Genomic DNA, 19251 nt, shown 5'->3' on the forward strand with positions numbered 1-19251 from the left:
TGACTGAATAAGATGACTTAATGTTTTTTAAGTTTTATTTATTTAAATAATCTTTACACCTAATGTGCAGCTCGGACTCATGACCCCAAGATCAAGAGTCAAATGCTCTTGCGAATGAGCCAGCCAGACGCCCCTCTTTTTCTTTCTTTTTTTTTTAAATCTTAAATTATTTATTTATTTATTTATTTTTTAGTAATCTCTATACCCAGTGTGGGGCTTCAACTCACAACCCTGAGATCAAGAGTCATATGCTCTGCCTACTGAGCCACTAGGGGCCACTAGAAAGTGATGACTTTCTTAATAAATCATCTGTCTTAGAAATCAGACCTAGAAATCTAGCAGCTTGCTAATAGTCACATAGCATGATCCAGGGTCAGTTCTACATACTCCTAGGCCTCTCCTTGCCTTGAATCCTGCCAGCTTAAAAATAAATCATTAAGGGTGCCTGGGTGGCTCAGTTGGTTAAGTGTCTGGCTCTTGGTTTCAGCTCAGGTCATATCACAGTTCATGAGTTTCAGCCCCAGCTCGGTGGTGACAGTGCAGCACCCGCTGGAAATTCTCTCTTTCCCTTTCTCTCTGCCCCTCCCCTACACGTGCGTGTGCATGTGCACACATGCTCGCTCTCTCTCTCTCCCAAAACAAAGAAATAAAGTTAAAAAAAAAAAATCACTGAGGTTATTTCCTAGTCATTTTGCACTATTACAAGTCTCCCAGTTAATGTGCATGTTGAATACAATATTTGAATAAGTATGCTTTTAGATATAATAATGTCTTTATAAACCAAGAATACCATTGTATAGACTGTAGGATAATTTCAAAGAATTCATACTTATAAAGTGGCATATTAGATCATTCTCCTAGTCGGACTACTGTTTAAAAGCAGGTGGTTGAATCCTGCGGGCTGCAGTAGAATTCCAGGTGTAGCTAATCTTGCTGATGCCTCTTTATTTTGTAACCTACCATTTTTTTTTTCTGGCACCCTGGCTGTTGCTGTTTTCCCCTCTGCTCCACTTAATATATATACTGGCTTACGGTATCTGGAAAACCTGTTGGAACAGAGCAGTTTGGGAATAGAACAGCGGGATTCAAGCAAGGCATGATGAGCAAGCAGGCTTTCAACCAACAAAATCCTTCATCGTTGTAAAAATTACTACCTCTGCACTGAGCTTGCTCCAAATTCTGGAAGCACACAGTGCCATGGACTCAGCAGGACCAAGAACCCCAGTGTGTTGGCTCACCACTGTTGGGCAGACATAACCAGCAGTCTCCCTGTTGAACTTAAATGAAAACTTGATTAAGTGCTTCTTCTTCGGGTGTCTATGCATTTTGGTTAACCATTCGGCTATAAGTTCCTAGTGGCATATGAGCAGTGACTTAAAATACAGCTTTGTTGGGGCACCTGGGAGGCTCAGTCGGTTAAGCCTCTGACTTCAGCTCAGGTCATGATCTCATGGTTTGTGAGTTCGAGCCCCAAGTTGGGCTCTGTGCTGACAGCTTGGAGCCTGGAGCCTGCTTCGGACTCTCTGTCTCCCTCTCTCTGCCCCTTCCCTGCTCATGCTCTCTCTCTGTCTCTCTCAAAAATGAATAAACATTAAAAAAAAAAGTACAGCTTTGTTGTGTCATATTCATTCATTCATTCATTCATTCACTTGTTCAGTCTTAGCTACTCCTTTGTTAAGCATTGATTCAGTGTCAGGTGCCATACTTGGCATCAGAACCACAAAGATGAGTACGTTATAGTTTCAGACTACTAGGGGCTTTCAGGGTGCAAGAGGAGAGAAGTCATGGAAGCAGCTAATTCCAAAAATGTAAGTATTGAAATAGAGGCATTTACAATGACTGATAGAGTAAGAAGTGCTCAGAGAAGTCCTCCAGTGGAGGCGACAGTGGACCTGAGTCTTGGCAGATGAGTGGAGACTTTTTAATCTAGGCTGAAGAAACAATACGTGTAAAGGCAAGACAGGAAAGAGAATGACTTACTCAGCCTGGCTGCCTTGCAGGGTGTGGCAAGGGAGTGGCAGCAGATGGGACCGGAAAAGTGAGCAAGGACATCAGATAACACAATTGCACCCATAACTGGATATACCAGCTTTTGTCCTGGATAATTTGGAATAGATTGCTTAAATATAAAGTAGGGAAACTTCAAGAAGTGTGAGAGAACTAATTGTGGGTTTTTTAACAGTAATTTTAACCTTGAAGACAATTGCCTTTGCTTATAATGAAACTGAGAACAAGTATTCAGCTAAATGTGTATTAGGAAGGGCAGCTGCAGTGATCAAAAAAGTTTAGTTCTCTATAGGATGGTCATACACAGACTCTACTATCGTATTTCAGTCATACTGTTTGAATATTCTCACTATACTAAGAAAAAGGATAAGGATCCTAACAAAAGGAGTTTGTTCTCATGGACCAAACAGTATAAATCTTCAAGTCTGTAGACCTTTAGTCCTCTCAGCAGGAACCTGCTTGAGATGCCTTGGGACTGCTTTGTTGGATTATCAATATTAGAAAGTTCCCATATTTTTCAAATTTGTATTTACAGTCTTGAATTTCTAGAGAATGAGTGATGTTCTAATTGCCTTTTCTTTTGCATTTTTAGTATATGTGTCTTAGCCTACTCGAGCTGCTATAATAGAATACCATAGACTGGATGGCTTATAACATTTATTTCTCACAATTCTGGAGGCTGGCAAGTCCAAGATCAAGATGCTGGCAGATTTGGTGTCTGATGAGAGCCCTCTTCCTGGTTCATGTCATGTCGTCCGTCATGTCCTCTCATAGCAGAAGGGGCAAAGGAGCTCTCTGGGGTCTCTTTTATAAGGGCACTGAGACCAGTCATGGACTCTTCATTCATGCCTAATAGCTTCCCTAAGGCCCAAACTCTAAATGTTATCACATTGGAGATGAGGTTTCAAGGTATTTGAGGGGGTTGTATACCATTTAATGTATAGCAATATGTACCAAAGCACAGTGCTTCTTTGATCTGTTGCTATCAGATTTTTCTTAGACACTTAGAATTACAACATTCAGAGGCAGTTATGTCTAGTACAAAAGAGAAAGAGTGAAAAGAACGAGTCTTGTAGAGGAGAGGAAGTTCTGGTTGTTGATGAAGGCTTAGAGAGAAAACCAGTCTTTCCTTCATGTTAATTTACTTAATACTTAACATTTATGAAACATTTATTAAGCCTCACAATAAGCCAGGCATGAGACATTTTGAGGAGACTGAGATAAGGGCCTGGCTCCTGCTTTCAGAGAGCTCAAAACCTAGGGTAACAAGGAGTTATAGTGAAGTGTGATAAATAATTTGGCAGAAGTCACTTCAGTGTATCACAAAGATACAGAGAAATAGCATCTAACTCAAGGTTGGGGATGGAGCGAATGGAGGGTTCAGAGGCAAAAAATGTATCCAAGAGATGTTGATCCTTGATTCAGGTCTTTAAAAAAATTATCATTAAAAAACTGTTGTTTTATGAGATGTTTCAAACATTGAAAAGTCCAGAAAATAATGACCCTCATACGACTATCATCCAGATTTAACAGATGGGAATATGGGTACCATATTATTTTCTATACTTTGCAATATTTGAAATGTTTCATAAAACAGGAGTGGGACCCTATACTCTGGCAAGCTCTTTTGCAACTAGATGCTATGAATGTTTTGGCTTGTATAAGCTTTAAATCTTAGTAAGCCTTTTGGATCTATAAACTCATTTAGCTGTCATTCCAGTCCCCAGCAAGGTGCAGGACAAGTATTTGAGGTCTCATTTTGTAAATCAGAAACCAGAGGCACAGACAGAAAGTAATTGACAAGAACAAGTGCTGTAAGAACATATAATTTATTAGAAACGCTTATGTTTGTCACATATTCTTCATAAGCTGTATTCATAGGTGGGTGGTACCTTCCAGGTGTGAAAAATCATTAGGGTTTTGTTTTGTTTTTGTTTTTGTTTTTTTTAAAGGAAATCGTAACAGTGAACATTTACAGCACTTACTAGCCTACGAGGGTTCCACATGCAGTTTAGAATGTGAGCTTTACAAAGCTGTGAGATTGATACTGAATGCTCATTTCAGAGACATGAAAACTGAGCTTTGTGGAGGCTTTGTGGCTTGCTTACTGTCGCATCTGCACTGAGTGGCAGATCTCTGGTCTTGAAGCTGCATTCTCCTCACTGTACCACGTTGCCAGTTTTTCACCCACTGGTGCACAACGCATATTCTCCAAGGCAGATGGGAGGGAGGTTCGGCTAAGTGTAGCTCTGTCTTCCCTTCTAGTTTTGGGGCTAGGACCTGTGTGCCGTGAGTGAACTGTACGGTCTACCTCAGTGCAGGTTCATTCACACACAGCCGCTGCTGGTAAGCAACACATGGTGATCTGAATTTATGAGCATTTTACTCTCCTGGGTGGCTTTTTCCAGTCCATTTTCCTTGTCCCCTCTTCAGTTTATGGCCCTGTAGTTGTTAGTGCTCCTGTCAATCTTTCTGACCTTTCCTCCAAATTCTTGCAACAGCAGTTGACCTAGGACACCTGATCCTATCTTCAGCACCCTGCCAGAAAAAGCTGCCATATCACAGTGGAAAGGCTTCCTGAGTTGCCTCCTGGCAAAAAGCTCTTGCTTATCCAGCTTTGGGCCAGACCCAGGGTCTATGGGTTCCGGGAGAGGTGATGAAGGGCTGTGACAAATGCCTGCCCTGGCAGACGGAGCACGCGCTGGCTAGCTTGAGCACGCACTACAGCGGCAGCTGCCCTGAGAAGGGACCTCTGTGCCCCAGAGGATCGCTGCAGCTGAACTGATCTACCTGGGGGTGGAGTGAGAAGCCTTCACAAGCACCGATATCTTTCGGGATCTTTACCTCTAATCCATTGGCAGTTGCCACCCCCTTGCCTGGAGGATCTAAGAGATATCCAAAAGAATTTGCTAAAAAATCTTTTCTGAGAAGCATCTTGGTAGTGAAGCCTGGGCCTAGGGAAGCCTGCAGCCCTGGATTCAAGGCTTGGCTCTGAAGTTGGGATGTTTTTTGGATGCTACAGAAAACTCTGACTCAGTCTGGCTTAAACAAAAGGGAAATTTATTACTTTTTGTCTTCTTTTTAAAATTTTTTTAAATTAAAAAAAAAATTTGAGAGAGAAGGTGCAAGGGAGTGAGGGGCAGAGAGAGAGAGAGAGAGAGAGAGAGGGAGAGAGAGGAGCGGGGCTTACCCAAAGTGGGGCTCGAGCTCACCTGAAGTGGGACTCAAACTCACGAACGTGAGATCATGACCTGAGCTGAAGTCAGATGCTTAATGACTGAGTCACCCACGTGCCCTTCTTCTTTAAAATGTTTATTTATTTATTTTTGAGAGAGAAAGCACACGAGCAGGGGAGAGAGGAAGAGAGAGAGGGAGCGAGAGAATCCTAGGCAGACTCTGCACTGTCAACACAGTGCCTGATGTGGGGCTCGAATCCACGAACCATGACATCGTGACCTGAGCTGAAACCAAGAGTCGGAGGCTTAATCGACTTAGCCACCCAGGTGCCCCTATTATTTTTCATAACCAGAGGTAGGGTGAACTCAGGGCCCTGGTGATCAGTGATTCATTAATGTCCTTAAGAACACAAGGTTTTTTTCTGTCTGCCCACTCCTGTCATCCTCAATGTTGGTGTCATCCAAACAACAGTTCTGCCACTTCCCCCTCAGGGTTGCAACATGATTCCCACTAAGGCTGCTAGGGCAATCAGAGCTACAGGCTTCCCTGGTCACTACCAGCAGGCAGACAACTCTCCCAAACAGGGACCGTGAATCTTCTGCCTCAGTCTGATCAGCCCAGCTGAGGTCTCCAGCCTACCACTCCTGAACCAATACTGTTGCCATGGGAATGCCCTGTCGAAGGGCTCAGACCTGCCTTGTCCAGTATGGAAGCTACTGGAAACATGTGGATACTGGGCACTTGAAATGTATCTAATCTGAATTAAGATATGCTCTAAGCAGAAAATACTCATCAGATTCCAAAAACTTCTGTCTCTGTCATTCTCTCACAAGTGAAATATCTCTCTGATGTTTTTAATATTGATTACATATTGAAATGATAACAATTTGGGTATATTTAGTTACAAATTTATTAAAAATTGACCCCACTTGTTTGTTATGATTGATTGATTGAGATGGGAGACTGCATTGACGAAATCTTTAAAATTTTAAATTCCAGGGGTGCCTGGGTGGCTCAGTCGGTTAAGGGGCCGACTTTGGCTCAGGTCATGATCTCGCGGTCCGTGAGTTTGAGCCCCGTGTCGGGCTCTGTGCTGACAGCTCAGAGCCTGGAGCCTGTTTCGGATTCTGTGTCTCCCTCTCTCTGACCCTTCCCTGTTCATGCTCTGTCTCTCCCTGCCTCAAAAATAAATAAAAAAAATTAAAAAAAAATTTTTAAATTCCAGTCTAGTTAACATACAGTGTTAGATTAGTTTCGGGTATACAACACAGTGATTCAACAATACTACATCTATCTGCTTATTTTTACTTTTTCAATGTGGCTACTAGAAAATTTTCAATTATGCATACCACTTGCCTTATATTTCTATTGGGTAGCACTGGCTCAGACAAATCAGGGTCTACTTCTAGAACTAGAGAGGGACAGATATCTGAATAAAATCATGGTTCTTTTATAAGGAGGAAGTCTTTTCTTTTTGAAATAATCAATACTTCATTTTTCTTTGCAGATATATAACAGAGGATAGATGAAGGGCAAACAATGTGGGGCTATACATTCACTGAGAACTATTTATGTGAAAATGTGCTGTGCTAAGTGTTGTGGGGGAAAGAAATTGCTGACTGAGTAGGGGAGATAAGATACGTAGGCATGTGAGTGGTGCAGATAATGAAGGCTGTAGGATTTCAGGCTTTGGGGAGAGAATTTCTGTCTTGTGGGACAATGAAATGCCAGTTTGATCTGAGCCTTGAAGGTAGGTGGGGTGTTAATAAGAGAAGTCAAGTGGTGAGAGTTGGCTTGGGAGGCCTTCTAGGTATAGGGAAAAGCACAGAGAAAATGCTGAGGCAGGAAAGTATAAACTAGGGTTTTTTAGTTTAGCTGAAACTGAAGATTAGGTAAAAAGAAGACTGAGTCACACTACTGAAAGTCTTACATCACTGGGGTGAATCCTAGTGGAAGCTTTATTCTGGGATGCCTATGGGAACATTTATTAAAGAGGTATGGGGCGGGGGGCACCTGGGTGGCTCAGTCACTTAAGCGTCTGACTCTTGATTTTGGCTCTGGTCATGATCTCATGGTTCATGAGATCGAGCCTCAAGTCAGGCTCTGTGCTGACAGTGCCGAGCCTGCTTGGGATTCTCTCTCTCTCTCTCTCTCTCTCTCTCTCTCTCTCTCTCTCTCTCAAAAAATAAATAAACATTAAAAAAAAGAGGTAGGGGCAGCAGTAAAACACATCTTTAAGTAATTTAGCAAATGAGCCTGATTAATCCAGGCCACACCTCTCCTATCGCCCTTATGAAGCGTTCACAGGCAGATCAGTACAGTTTAGTGCTTGAGTGCATTGACCCCGGCTTGGGTTTTAATCCTGGGTCCCCATCCCATCTGTGCAATTTATTAGAGGTGATATTTTGGGCAATTTACTTAACCTTTCTGCCTCAGGTTCCCTATGTATAAGATGAGAAAGATAACAATATACTTACCTCATAAGGTTGTTGTGAGGATTAAATGTGTTAATATATGTAAAGTGCTTAGAACTCAGGGCGCATGCACGTTGTGTGTGCTTTTCAAGTTTGTTAAAAAAAATTGGTTGCTTATTGCTGGCTACACATAGCTAGGCAGCTAGGATGCCACTGCTAGAAAACAAATCTGTTTTCAAAATCTGTATATATGTAAGTAATAACTATACTATATATGTATATAAAGATATAAACTATACATATATGTACATAAAGATAACTGCACGGAGAGAATCCCTGGGGAGCGGGGGTGGGGGGTGGGAAGAAATACCACTGTTAGGTCAGTCTGGCACAGTGAGGCTAGTTCCACATCCCTTGCAACATTTGGTAACCCTGCTTTGCTGATGTCCACAGAAATTGTTGCAGCGTGTACAAATAAATTTTCAAGTATTTAACAGAAGCAGTGCAAAATACACTAACGAGGTCTGAGTGTTCTTTGCGAAATAGGGTATTTTTCAAAATGCGGTGCTGAATTGGGCTTTATTTTCTTTTATCATTAAAAAAATTTTTAAATGTTTTATTTATTTTTGAGAGAGAGCACAAGTGGGGGAGGGGCAGAGAGAGAGGGAGACACAGAATCTGAAGCAGACTCCAGGCTCTGAGCTGTCAGCACAGAGCCCCACACAGGGCTCCAACTCACAAACGGTGAGATCTTGACCAGAGCAGAGGTCGGAAGCTTACAGGACTGAGCCACCCAGGCGCCCCAGGCTTTATTTTCTTTTAAAATTGCACCTCCACCTGCTTTACTCTCTCCCTCCTTCCCTTTCACTAGGAGAGTGTAAGGGGTGAAGAATGTTTTCTGACTTTAGATACATTTAGATAAATTGCTCCAATCCCCCAAGGTGACCCTGTACGCAAACTAGTATCCTGGTTTGCCTCCGAGAAGATTTTCTTCTGTTGTCTGGGTGTATTCTTTCCTTCTCAAAAGTCTTGTTTTGGATGGTAAACCGCACAAAAGGCACAGCCACCCTCATCTATAGGAAAAGAGGACTTGCGTGTCTTAGGGTATCTGGGATTGAGGTTATTAATGTATGGGGTGAGTGTGTTCTCTGAGGCGGGACGGAGGTTTAAAGGGGTAACTTTTGAGTTTGGACAGCATCCTGGCTTCTAGGCTGGCCGGAATCTCTCTTGGGCAGGTGCAGGGTGGCCCGGACATGGGGGGTGGGGGGATGGCTGGGGGCAGGGCATCGGCCAACGTGGGTTGGACGCCAAGGCAATGACTCCCTCCTCCATAACAGCATGTCCTCCCGGGCCCTGGTGCCACTCCAGTCCACACTCAGCGGGGGCACAACCCAGAGGAACCGCGTGGGCTGCACTGGGGCGTCCTAGAAACGCCTAGGCGGCTTGGCCCTGGTCTGCCCTGGGATATTGTGGGGGGACCTCGGGGAAATGTTCAAAGTTGGCGTGCCCGGGGCCTGGCGCTTCACATCCTACTCACCGGCAAACACGTAGACAACACAAACCAGGGCATTTAAAACATTCTATTGATTTTCTAATCTTGGCTGCAGCTGCTATATTCCTCGAGAGTAACTGAGTCCTGGACAAGAAATCCCAAACTCAACACATCCTGTGGTAGACAACTGATTGCATTTTCCAGAAATGATCTCCAAACCACCAGGCCTCGGCCAACTTCATCCCCGAGACCCTGTTCCCCTCTGAAAGGGCGAATTCGTGTCTTGTAGGATCCCGCTGGCCTCCCCAAACCTTAGCGAACCCTTCTCCCCTGGCCTGGAAGCAAAGGTTTGCTCTTTGGGGCCCTACTGCCTTTTTTCAGGATAGTTTTCACACGACGTGTGCAGGCTCCTGTCCACCCGCATGGCGAGACGGGTGTGGATTAGGGGTCTCCTGGCGTCCGCTGTTTGTGACTGCGGTGACCCTCGCCCTGGAAATGAAGCCTGAAAGCCTTTGCCTTAGGTCTCCTAGCTCCTGTGGATTTTACAAAATCATCATCATTATACTGCAATTAAGTGTTAGTTCTGCATTTAGATTAAAAAGCAAGAAAAGAGAGTTAAGAAATAGTCACTTTTTTTTTTTTTTTTTTTTAGCGTCCCTGCTGCCTCCAGCAGCCCCGAGGGTGTAGATGCCGCCTGGGGACCGGTTGAGAGGCCCCGCTGTGACTTTCCATTGTTCATGAGGCCCGCGCCCGCCGCGCGGCCAGGGCTGAGTCATTGTAAATTCTTCTCTTTGTGTTTTCTCTCCGCGAGCGCGCAGAGATGGTCGCTCTAATTGTCATCGTCTTGCCTCAGACAAAAGAAATCTAGTCTTTGATAATTTTGATTCACGAGTCAGCTAAAATATGAGTCAAACTCAAGTTTCCTAAGAGCTATAAATAATCTGCTCCGCTCCACCCTGCTGGGAAGTGCCCACGGTTCTCGTTTCGCCACCAAGTGGCTCAAATCTGGAGGATTTCCTTGGCGTCTGGGGCAAAACGATCCGCGCGCTGTGAGTGGGCAGTGAAAGCGCAGGGCATTCCAAGCTTTTGAAGAAGGAGTGTGAGTGTGTGTGTGTGTGTGTGTGTGTGTGTGTGTGTGCGTGCACTTTAGTAATCCGCTCTTCAAAAAAGTATTTCTTAGAGACATAAACTCCTTATGATGAAAGTGATAGACATTATTCTGGAGTAAGGGAGTGGAGTAAATAGCAGAACCAAATGGCATCCACCACAGCGTCTGTTTTTTTGGCAAGTAAATATGGGTCATTTGGCATGGCCTGCGGCCTGCCGTGAATATCAACAAGGGCCACTTTGTAGGCCACAGAAGTCACTTTATGCCCAGGCTGAGGTGTGAAGTCTGAAGCGTGATGAAGCTGGGGTCAGGGCACTCCAGCCAGCGCCAGTAACCCTGGGTTTAGTGTTGAAAAGCCAGGGCAACAGTCAATTCCCGCTGATCCTGAGTGGTTCTTTGTTTGGTTTTATTTTTTTTAAACAAGGTGTTTTTTTTCCTGATTATAGAAATCTACTTCTGTTTTTGAAAATTTAAATAAAAAGCTCAAAGGAGAAAAGAGATTTAAATGACCAATTATCCTACCATCCAGAAAAAAATTACTAACAGTGTGGTGTATGTGTTCAGTTTTTAAATATTGCCATGTATATTTTATTTAAACAAAAGTGGAATCACTATATTCAAGAGAATTGAAAATATATGCCTACACAAAAATACCTGTATGTGAATATTCATACTACCAACAAATGGAAACAATCCAAAAATGTTCATCAACTAATGAATGAATAAACAAGAAATGGTATACCCATTTACTGGAATATTATTTGGGAATAAAAAGAATAAAGTTTTGAGGTGCCTGGGTGGCTCAGTCCGCTGAAGATAGTATGACTTTTGATTTTGCCTCAGGTCATGACCTCATGGTTTGTGGGATCAAGCCTCAAGCCCCAAACTGACAGTGCAGAGCCTGCTTGGGATTCTCTCTCTTTCTCTCTCTGCCCTTCTGCTCATTGTATCTCTCTCTCTCTGTCTCTCTCAAAAGAAATAAATAAACATTTTTAAAAAAAGGTTTTAGGGGTGTCTGGGTGGCTCAGTCGATTAAGCGTCTGACTCTTGATTTTGACTCAGGTCATGATATCACAGTTCATGAGTTCAACCCCTGCTTTAGGCTCTGTGCTGATGGTGTGGAGCCTGCATGAGATTCTGTCTCCCTTTTTCTCTGCCCCTCCCCCGCTCACTTCTCTAACTCTCAAAATAAATAAACATACATTCAAAAAAGTTTTTTTAAAAAGAGAATAAAATATTGATACACACTACAACATGGATGGACTTTGAAAACATTATGCTAAGAAGCCAGACACACAGACCGTATTTTATGTGAGTCCATTGCATGAAATGTCCAGAATACACATATTTATAGACACAGAAAGTAGATTAGTGGTTGACAGGGGCTGGAAGGTGGGGGAGATGGGGAGTGACAGCTAATGTATACTGAGTTTTTCTGTGAGGTGATGAAATGTTCTGGAATTAGATATGGGACAGCTCTGTGAATACACTAAAAACTACTGAATTGTACACTTTTAAAAAGGTAGATTTTGTGTGAATTATGTCTCAATAAAGCTGTCATGAAAAATTAACAAAAAATGTTATCGCACTGTACCCGGTAATATATTATGAATATTTCTCTAATATTCCCAGTAACAAGTATTCTGTGACTTTTTTTGCATTTTTATTTAAATTTAAATTTTAGTTAACATACAGTGTAATATTGGTTTCAGGAGTAGAATTCAGTGATTTATCACTTACATACAACACTCTGTGCTCATCATAACAAGTGCGCTAATACCCATCACCCATCTAGCCCAACTCCCACCCACCTCCTTGCATCAACCCATAGTTTGTTCTCTACCATTAAGAGTCCTTGTCGTTTGCTTCCCTCTCTTTTCTTCCCCCTCCACTTTCCATATGTTAATCTGTTTTGTTTCTTAAATTTCATGAATAAATGAAATCATATGGTGTTTGTCTTTCTCTGATTGACTTATTTCACTTAGCATAATACATTCTAGCTCCATCCACATAATTGTAAATAGCAAGGTTTCATTCTTTCTTATGGCTGAGTAATACTCTGTTGTTTATATATGCACCACATCTTCTTTTTTAAAAAATTTTATTTATTTTGAGAGAAAGCATGAGCAGGAGAGGGGCAGACAGAGAGGGTGAGAGAGAGAGAATCCCAAGCAGACTGTCAACTCTGTCAACACAGAGCCTGAAGTGGGGCTCAAATTGACAAACTGTGAGATCATGACCTGAGCAGAAACCAAGAGCCAGATGCTTAACTGATTGAACCACCCAGCTGCCCCCATATCTTTATCCATTCACCAGTTGATGGACACTTGGGCTCTTTCCATAGTTTGGCTATTGCTGATAAGGCTGCTATAAACAATGGGGTGCATGTATCCGTTCGAATCTACATTTTTGTATCCTTTGGGTAAATACCTAATAGTGAAAGTGCTGGATCATAGGGTAGTTTTATTTTTAGTTTCTTGAGGAACCACCATACTGTTCTTCAGAGTGGCTGTACCGGTTTGTGTTCCCACTAACAGTGCAAGAGGGTTCCTCTTTCTCTGAATCCTCACCAAAACCTGTTGTTCGTGTGTTGTTAATTTTAGCCATTCTTACAGGTGCAAGGCGGTATTTCATTACGGTTTTGATTTGTATTTCCCTGATGATAAGTGATGCCAAGCATCTTTTCATGTATCTGTTAGCCATCTGGATGTCTTCTTTGGAAAAGTGTCTATTCATTTCTTCTGCCCATTTCTTAACTGGTTTATTTGTTTTTTGGGTGTTCAGTTTGATAAATTCTTTATAGATTTTGGATACTAACCCTTTATCAGATATATGGTTTACAAATATCTTCTCCCTTTCTGTAGGCTGCCTTTTACTTTTGTTGATTGTTTCCTTCACTGTGCAGAAGGTTTTTATCTTAATGAAGTCCCAATATTTCATGTTTGCTTTTGTTTCCCTTGCCTTCGGTGACGTAGCTAGTAAAAAGTTACTCTAGCTGAGGTCAAAGAGGTTGCTGCCTGTGTTCTCCTCTAGGATTTTGATGGTTTCCAGTCTCACATTTAGGTCTTTAGCCATTTTGAATTTATTTTTGTGTACGGTTTAGGAAGGTGGTCCAATTTCATTCTTTTGCATGTTGCTGTCCGGTTTCCCAACACCATTTGTTGAAGAGACTGTCTTTTTTCCATTGGATAGTCTTTCCTGCTTTGTCAAAGATTAGTTGACCATATAGTTGTGAATTTTCTTTCTTTCTTTCTTTCTTTCTTTCTTTCTTTCTTTCTTTCTTTCTTAGTAATTTCTACACCCAACGCGGGGGGTTGAACTCACAACCCCGAGATCAAGAGTTGTATGCTCTTCTGACTGAGCCAGCCAGGTGCCCCTGACATTTTCATTTTTAATAGTCAAAGTGATGTACATTCACTGTAAAAAAAATTAAATAATGCAGAAGAGTGACAATTAGAAAGTGAAATATTTCTTCCCCTGCCCAACTTTAACATCTTCAGAGTACCGCTTAAAAATTATTTCTATCTCATACTCTTCTGTTCATAGATGCTTATGTTCAGAGCAAGCCCACTGTCTCGTTAAATAAAACACTTCCCATCTCTACTCTCATGCTCCTTCCCTGCATTGCCACTCACTCTAATGTGTTTATTATATGTTCTTACTTATGCAAGTATCCTTGGAAATATCGATTTTTTGTGTGTGGGTTTTTAATTTTTGGAAGTGGTATTGTGCTATAAGTCTTCTTTTTACTCGGCACTTCTTGAGGTCTCTGCATGTTTCTGAGTGGTATTATACCCTAATAAACATGAGACATATTTAACTCATGTTTCCCTAAACAAGGACATCTAGGTTGCCTCTAAGTCTGTCACAATAAACAGGGTAGTGCGTATGCTATCTTAAGTACTTGAGCGAGAATCATGCTTTGACATATACCCAGGTCTGGGGCATTATACGTGGTGAAAGGACATATTCCTATTTAACTTAAGCACAAACATTACGTTTTCTGGAACAGATATGCCAGTTCATATTCTCTCTGCTCTCCTTATGGACAAGAATTTTCATCTCTCCATATCCTTTGCTAATACTTGGTACCATCAAACTTTCTAATTTTTGCTGATCTGGTGGGTCTAAAGTAATATCTCATTACAGTTTTAGTTTACATTTCTTCTTGTTTCTATAATTACTAGGGAGTTTGACCTTTTGTCCATGTAATGGTTTGATACCTGGTGCTCTGTTAAGTGAGTGGTCTATTCATCGTTGGCTCATTTTTCTCTTGGGTTTTCTGACTTTTTCTTGTTGACCTGCAGGAACTCTTTGAATATTCTAGATATTTATCTCTTATACTGACAAGATGTTGCAATCTCTCCTCTAGTCTGTCATCCATTTACTTTGGTATCTTCTGCTGAACACAAGTACTTAATTTAATATAGTGAAATCCGTATAATTTCCTCCCTATTTCTAGGCTCTAAAGATATTTTCCAATCTTTTTTTCTATTTAGCTCCTAATTTTACATTGCTACTATTAACAGATCTTTTCCTATGTATTTATCAACACATACATAATTTGGTAACAAAAATAAGATAAAACAATGTATATTGTTAGGTAACTCTCTTCCTCCAACAAAATGTATGGACTTTCTCCTATATTTCTATCCAGATCTTTCTCACTTTTTATTGATTTTATTATTTTTTAATGTTTATTTATTTTTGAGGGGGGGGCAGAGAGAGAGAGAGAGAGAGAGCAAGTGGGGGAGGGGCAGAGAGAGACGAGACCCAGAATCTGAAGGAGGCACCAGGTTCTGAGCTTTCAGCACAGAGCCTGATGCAGGGCTTGAACTCATGGACCTCGAGATCATGACCTGAACCGAAGTCTGACGCTTAACTGAGCCACCCAGATGCCCCAGATCTTTCTCCCTTTTTAATGGCTGCATAACATTCTCTTCTATGAATATACCATACTTATTTAACAATTTCTTTATTGATGGAAAGTTGACAATATTCCAAAAAAAAAAAAAAAAATGCTTAGTGCTTGTTCAAGTATTTTTTAGGCTAGATTACCTTAAGTAGGATTGCCAGTTCAATGAATACATTGATTTAACTTTGACTTACTGAGAAATTACTTCACACAAATGTTGTAATGTTTTTTATGCCCATCACCAGTGTTCAGACAAGATTTCTAATGGAGACAGTATAGCATAGGATTAAAGAGAGTCTGTAGTAACAACAGAGAAACCTGATTTCAATCTTATCTCTGCCACTTAGCTGTGTGACTTTCCAGTTTCCTCGTCTGTAAAGGTGGATCTAATACGTACACGATAGGGCTGTGGGGAGAATTCAGTCCATGTTGCATGTAGAGCCCTCATACAGTACCACGCACCAAGTCTCTACTCTAGGATATTTATAAGTATTGTTATTTATAATATTATAATACTAGATGATACTTCTATACCCAATTTTGAACACATCTTCACTATTTCCTCAAATAATTTAGTTTTTATTCAGTTGACAGTCTCAGTTAGTCCTGGTTCAATCCATTCCACCCTCTTATTCTTCTTTCCAATCTCCTCAGACTTTGGAAGAATGGAGACTCGGAAGATTTAATAATGTGCACCTCATGCCTACTTGCTCCTCTGGTCAGTCTAAACCTGATGAGAGAAAACCCACCATTACTCCTCATCAGCCTCGTTGTGTTCTGTCTTACTCTGTGGGTCAAGAATCAAGGGCAGAAAGAGGGTCTGGTGTGTGAGAGACCCTCCCAGAAAGAACAGAAGCCAGGGGCATGGGCAGTGGCTCTCCAGTTACCATTCGTGCTATAGTAAATATTGAAAATGGGTGATGGTTAGAGCCCTCACTGGAAGGGGAGCCTTTCACAGATGCAGAAATGAGGAAAGTGTGGGAGAGGAGGTATGGAAAAGAAAGGGTGAGGTTTTTGGACTTATTTTTCTCTCCTACATTCTGAACTTTCACTTCCCAATGGGAACTGAGGTCCCCCCAAATTCTTGCTTCCCATCCTATAATTTTTTTAAGTTTATTTATTTATTTTGAGAGACAGAGGGAGAGAGAGAGAATCCCAAGCAGGCTCTGAGCTGTCAGTGCAGAGCCCCATTTGGGGCTTGATCTCATGAACCGTGAGATCATGACCTCAGCCGAAATCAAGAGTCAGACACTCAACCAACTGAACCACCCTGGCCGCCATCCCCCATCCCGTTATTTGAAATAATAAGGTTTATGGAACCAAGAATAGAAGATCAACAGCTCTCCTGGAGGGAGTCTATTTTTCAGTAACAGCACAGAGAGGGAAGGGTTGGTCTGTCACACCACACCAGTGTCCTAATCATTGAAAATTTCAAACTAGTATGTGAGTAGAAATAATGAGTTCAGTGTTTTCACAGAAGCAACCGAATTGTGTCCTGGCTTAAGTTTATAGAAAACATTAAAAAAAAAAAAATCTGTAGTCCTATAGAACAAACATGGAACAATTAAACATTCCCTAAAATCACACATAGGGCAAAGATAATGATATAAGATTCCTAGCTGGAGTCGCTTTGAGGCAGGGCTAATTTTACAACTGAGGAGAAGGTAAGAATCTTAAATGTGCCCTTACGCACATGGCTTCTTATAAGAATCTTTTAAATGAATAAGCAACAATTTTGTTCTTCAAATCATTATTTGATTCTGTTCTAGGGACAGATATTAAGGAATTTTTCTTTGGCCTGATATAATAGTTAAAGCCAGTGGGCTTATTTGGTTGAAGTTGGCATTGGGAGGCTGAGTCCCTCCCTGTAAGGGCCAAGGACCTCTCCATTAACAAGTCTGATCCCAACTTTATATAGGTCTTGTCCCTGCATTTGCAAGGTGATTTTGAGTATTGAGGTGGTGGTGTATGTGGCAGTGCTGTACAAATGGCTTGGTCTCTCTGTGATTCTCTATAGCTGGTGATGATCACCAAGAGAATCCTGTGAATGCCCCAGGATCAGCTTCCTTCCCCTGACAAAAGAACAGCCCAAAGCTCTGCAGACATCTCAAGTATCATCTTGGTGTTAAAAAAAAAAAAGAAAAAAAGTGCTTTATAACAGAGAGCCTGTAGGTAATTTATCCAATATGCACATTTGAAGTTCGTGTAACAGCTTCCTGATACTTCACACAGAACAGTTCTTGAGCCTTAAAAAGACCAGACTATGTATCCTACCCAGATCACCTTCAATCTCAACCAAAGTTCCATGGCAAGCTCGAGTTTCAGACTGGGGAGCCAGCGTGAAGTCGTTAAAAAGCTTCAAACCTGGGCTATTTGTGGTGCTCTACAGGAAGACAGGGGTCAAGATGCACACTTAATGTGACAGGCCATGACTCGTTTGAAATGCTAGCATATTTCAGGAGCTTCTGCCAAAAAGAGCACTTCAGGAAAAGATTTAATGCGATATTCAGGATGGTAAGGTTCTCCCTGCCCGAAGTGCAGCCTATTAGCGTGAAGGCGCGAGTAAGGGGAAACAGGGCATTTAAATGCTTTTCAGCTCAGTTGTGCATTAATGGCTTCTCACTTTACTAGCACAGGACTGGCAGTGACGTGGAACTTCTAAGTTTCCTCCTCCTGCAACATCAAGATAAAGTGAAAGTAAACAGGCGCTTGGAAAGTTACTAGTGTTTTTCCTCATCAAAGCACATGAAAAAGGGTGGCAGAAAATTTATTACATTTCTTCTGTTTTCAGTAATGGGTGTACTTACAGCATTTCATAGCAGGAGCTTCTAGAAGTGTTTTCTTTTCTTTTCTTTTTTTAAATTTTTTAATGTTCATTTATTTTTGAGAGAGACAGAGTGCAAGTGGGGGAGGGGCAGAGAGAGAGAGAGGGAGACACAGAATCCAAGGCAGGCTCCAGGCTCTGAGCTGTCAGCACAGAGCCCGATGCAGGGCTCAAACCCACAGTCCATGAGTTCATGACCTGAGCCGAAGCCGGATGCCCAACCAACTGAACCACCCAGGCGCCCCTAGAAAGTGTTTTCTCTATTACTCTCTTAGAGCACAAACTTTTTATGTTTGTCTTTTCTGCTTATGATTACTCTAAAAGGCAGAGGCATCTGAAAAGGCTTTGTGATCCATCTTAATTTACGTTTCTAGGAGAGAGATAATTTATTCTTTAACTGAAATTAGACATTGACCCCCAGGTCTATGCCTCTTAGGCTGTAACTGGTGCTTTTCCAGAGACGAACGAGGCCACTTCCTATGGTGCTCTTCCTGCCTTCAAATTTAAATACTCTTACTAATATTTTCCTGTTGAGGGCGTTTTATTTAGAACAATGGTAAACTGCCCTTAGAGAAGAGATTATTTACCTTGCAATAGGGTCTAAATTCAAACATGTCTATTTCCGATTTCTTGAAAATGAAACAGGCTGAAGCGAGGACATTACAACGGTTAATACAAACTGCTGACTTCAGTGTTTGTCTCCATTTCTTTCATAACTCTGTTTCTCAAGGTTAGCCGGCACACTCATTTCCACTGGATTTGATTGTTGGGTGGATAATGATGTTTTTACATGGAAGGTTTCAAAGGCTGGAATCTATGAAGGAAAATGTTTGATAAATCACAATGGGAGCTCAATGAGTGAAGGGATTTGCTTTTCCTCGCTGTTGTATCCCTGGTGCCAAGAACAAAGCCTTGCTTGTAATGAATGCTCAATAAATATTTGTTGCATAACTGGCAGAAATATTTTGCTTATCCAGAACTAAACTATTCTCAAATACATACTTTCAAAACCATTTACCAATGACTGCCACTTACACCTTATTTTGAGGTTAGCATTATCGTTTCTTCTTTAAAAGGTGTTGGTGTTGGCACGTTTATTTCACTTTGTTTTTTGAGAAAAAGAACATATTGAAAAGAACAACATAGGAGATGAAAATTTCGATGTATAGCCCATTTAGCCAAAGGGTGATTTACTAAACATTTATTAAGCAACTAAAATATTAAGACAAAGCATGTATTGTTACAAGGGAGACCATGCTGAGATGAATCAAATCAAGATGCTTGCGATGACTCTAATAGGGAGATTGGCCACGA

General features: G+C 41.5%; 1 protein-coding gene across 1 annotated transcript in view; it reads right to left on the minus strand.

Annotated features, from left to right (window-relative positions):
* Positions 1 to 18610: 18610 nt before the first annotated feature.
* The window catches only part of SLC17A5 (solute carrier family 17 member 5), a 52841-nt gene continuing 52200 nt past the window's right edge, over positions 18611 to 19251 (minus strand). Inside the window, exon 11 of the mRNA XM_023254143.2 lies at positions 18611 to 18751. Coding sequence (XP_023109911.1) covers positions 18626 to 18751 — 126 coding nt within the window. The 3' untranslated portion in view covers positions 18611 to 18625. The remainder of the gene's footprint in view (positions 18752 to 19251) is intronic.

Source organism: Felis catus, chromosome B2 (assembly GCF_018350175.1).
Source record: "Felis catus isolate Fca126 chromosome B2, F.catus_Fca126_mat1.0, whole genome shotgun sequence".
In the NCBI taxonomy this organism is placed as follows: Eukaryota; Metazoa; Chordata; class Mammalia; order Carnivora; family Felidae; genus Felis; species Felis catus.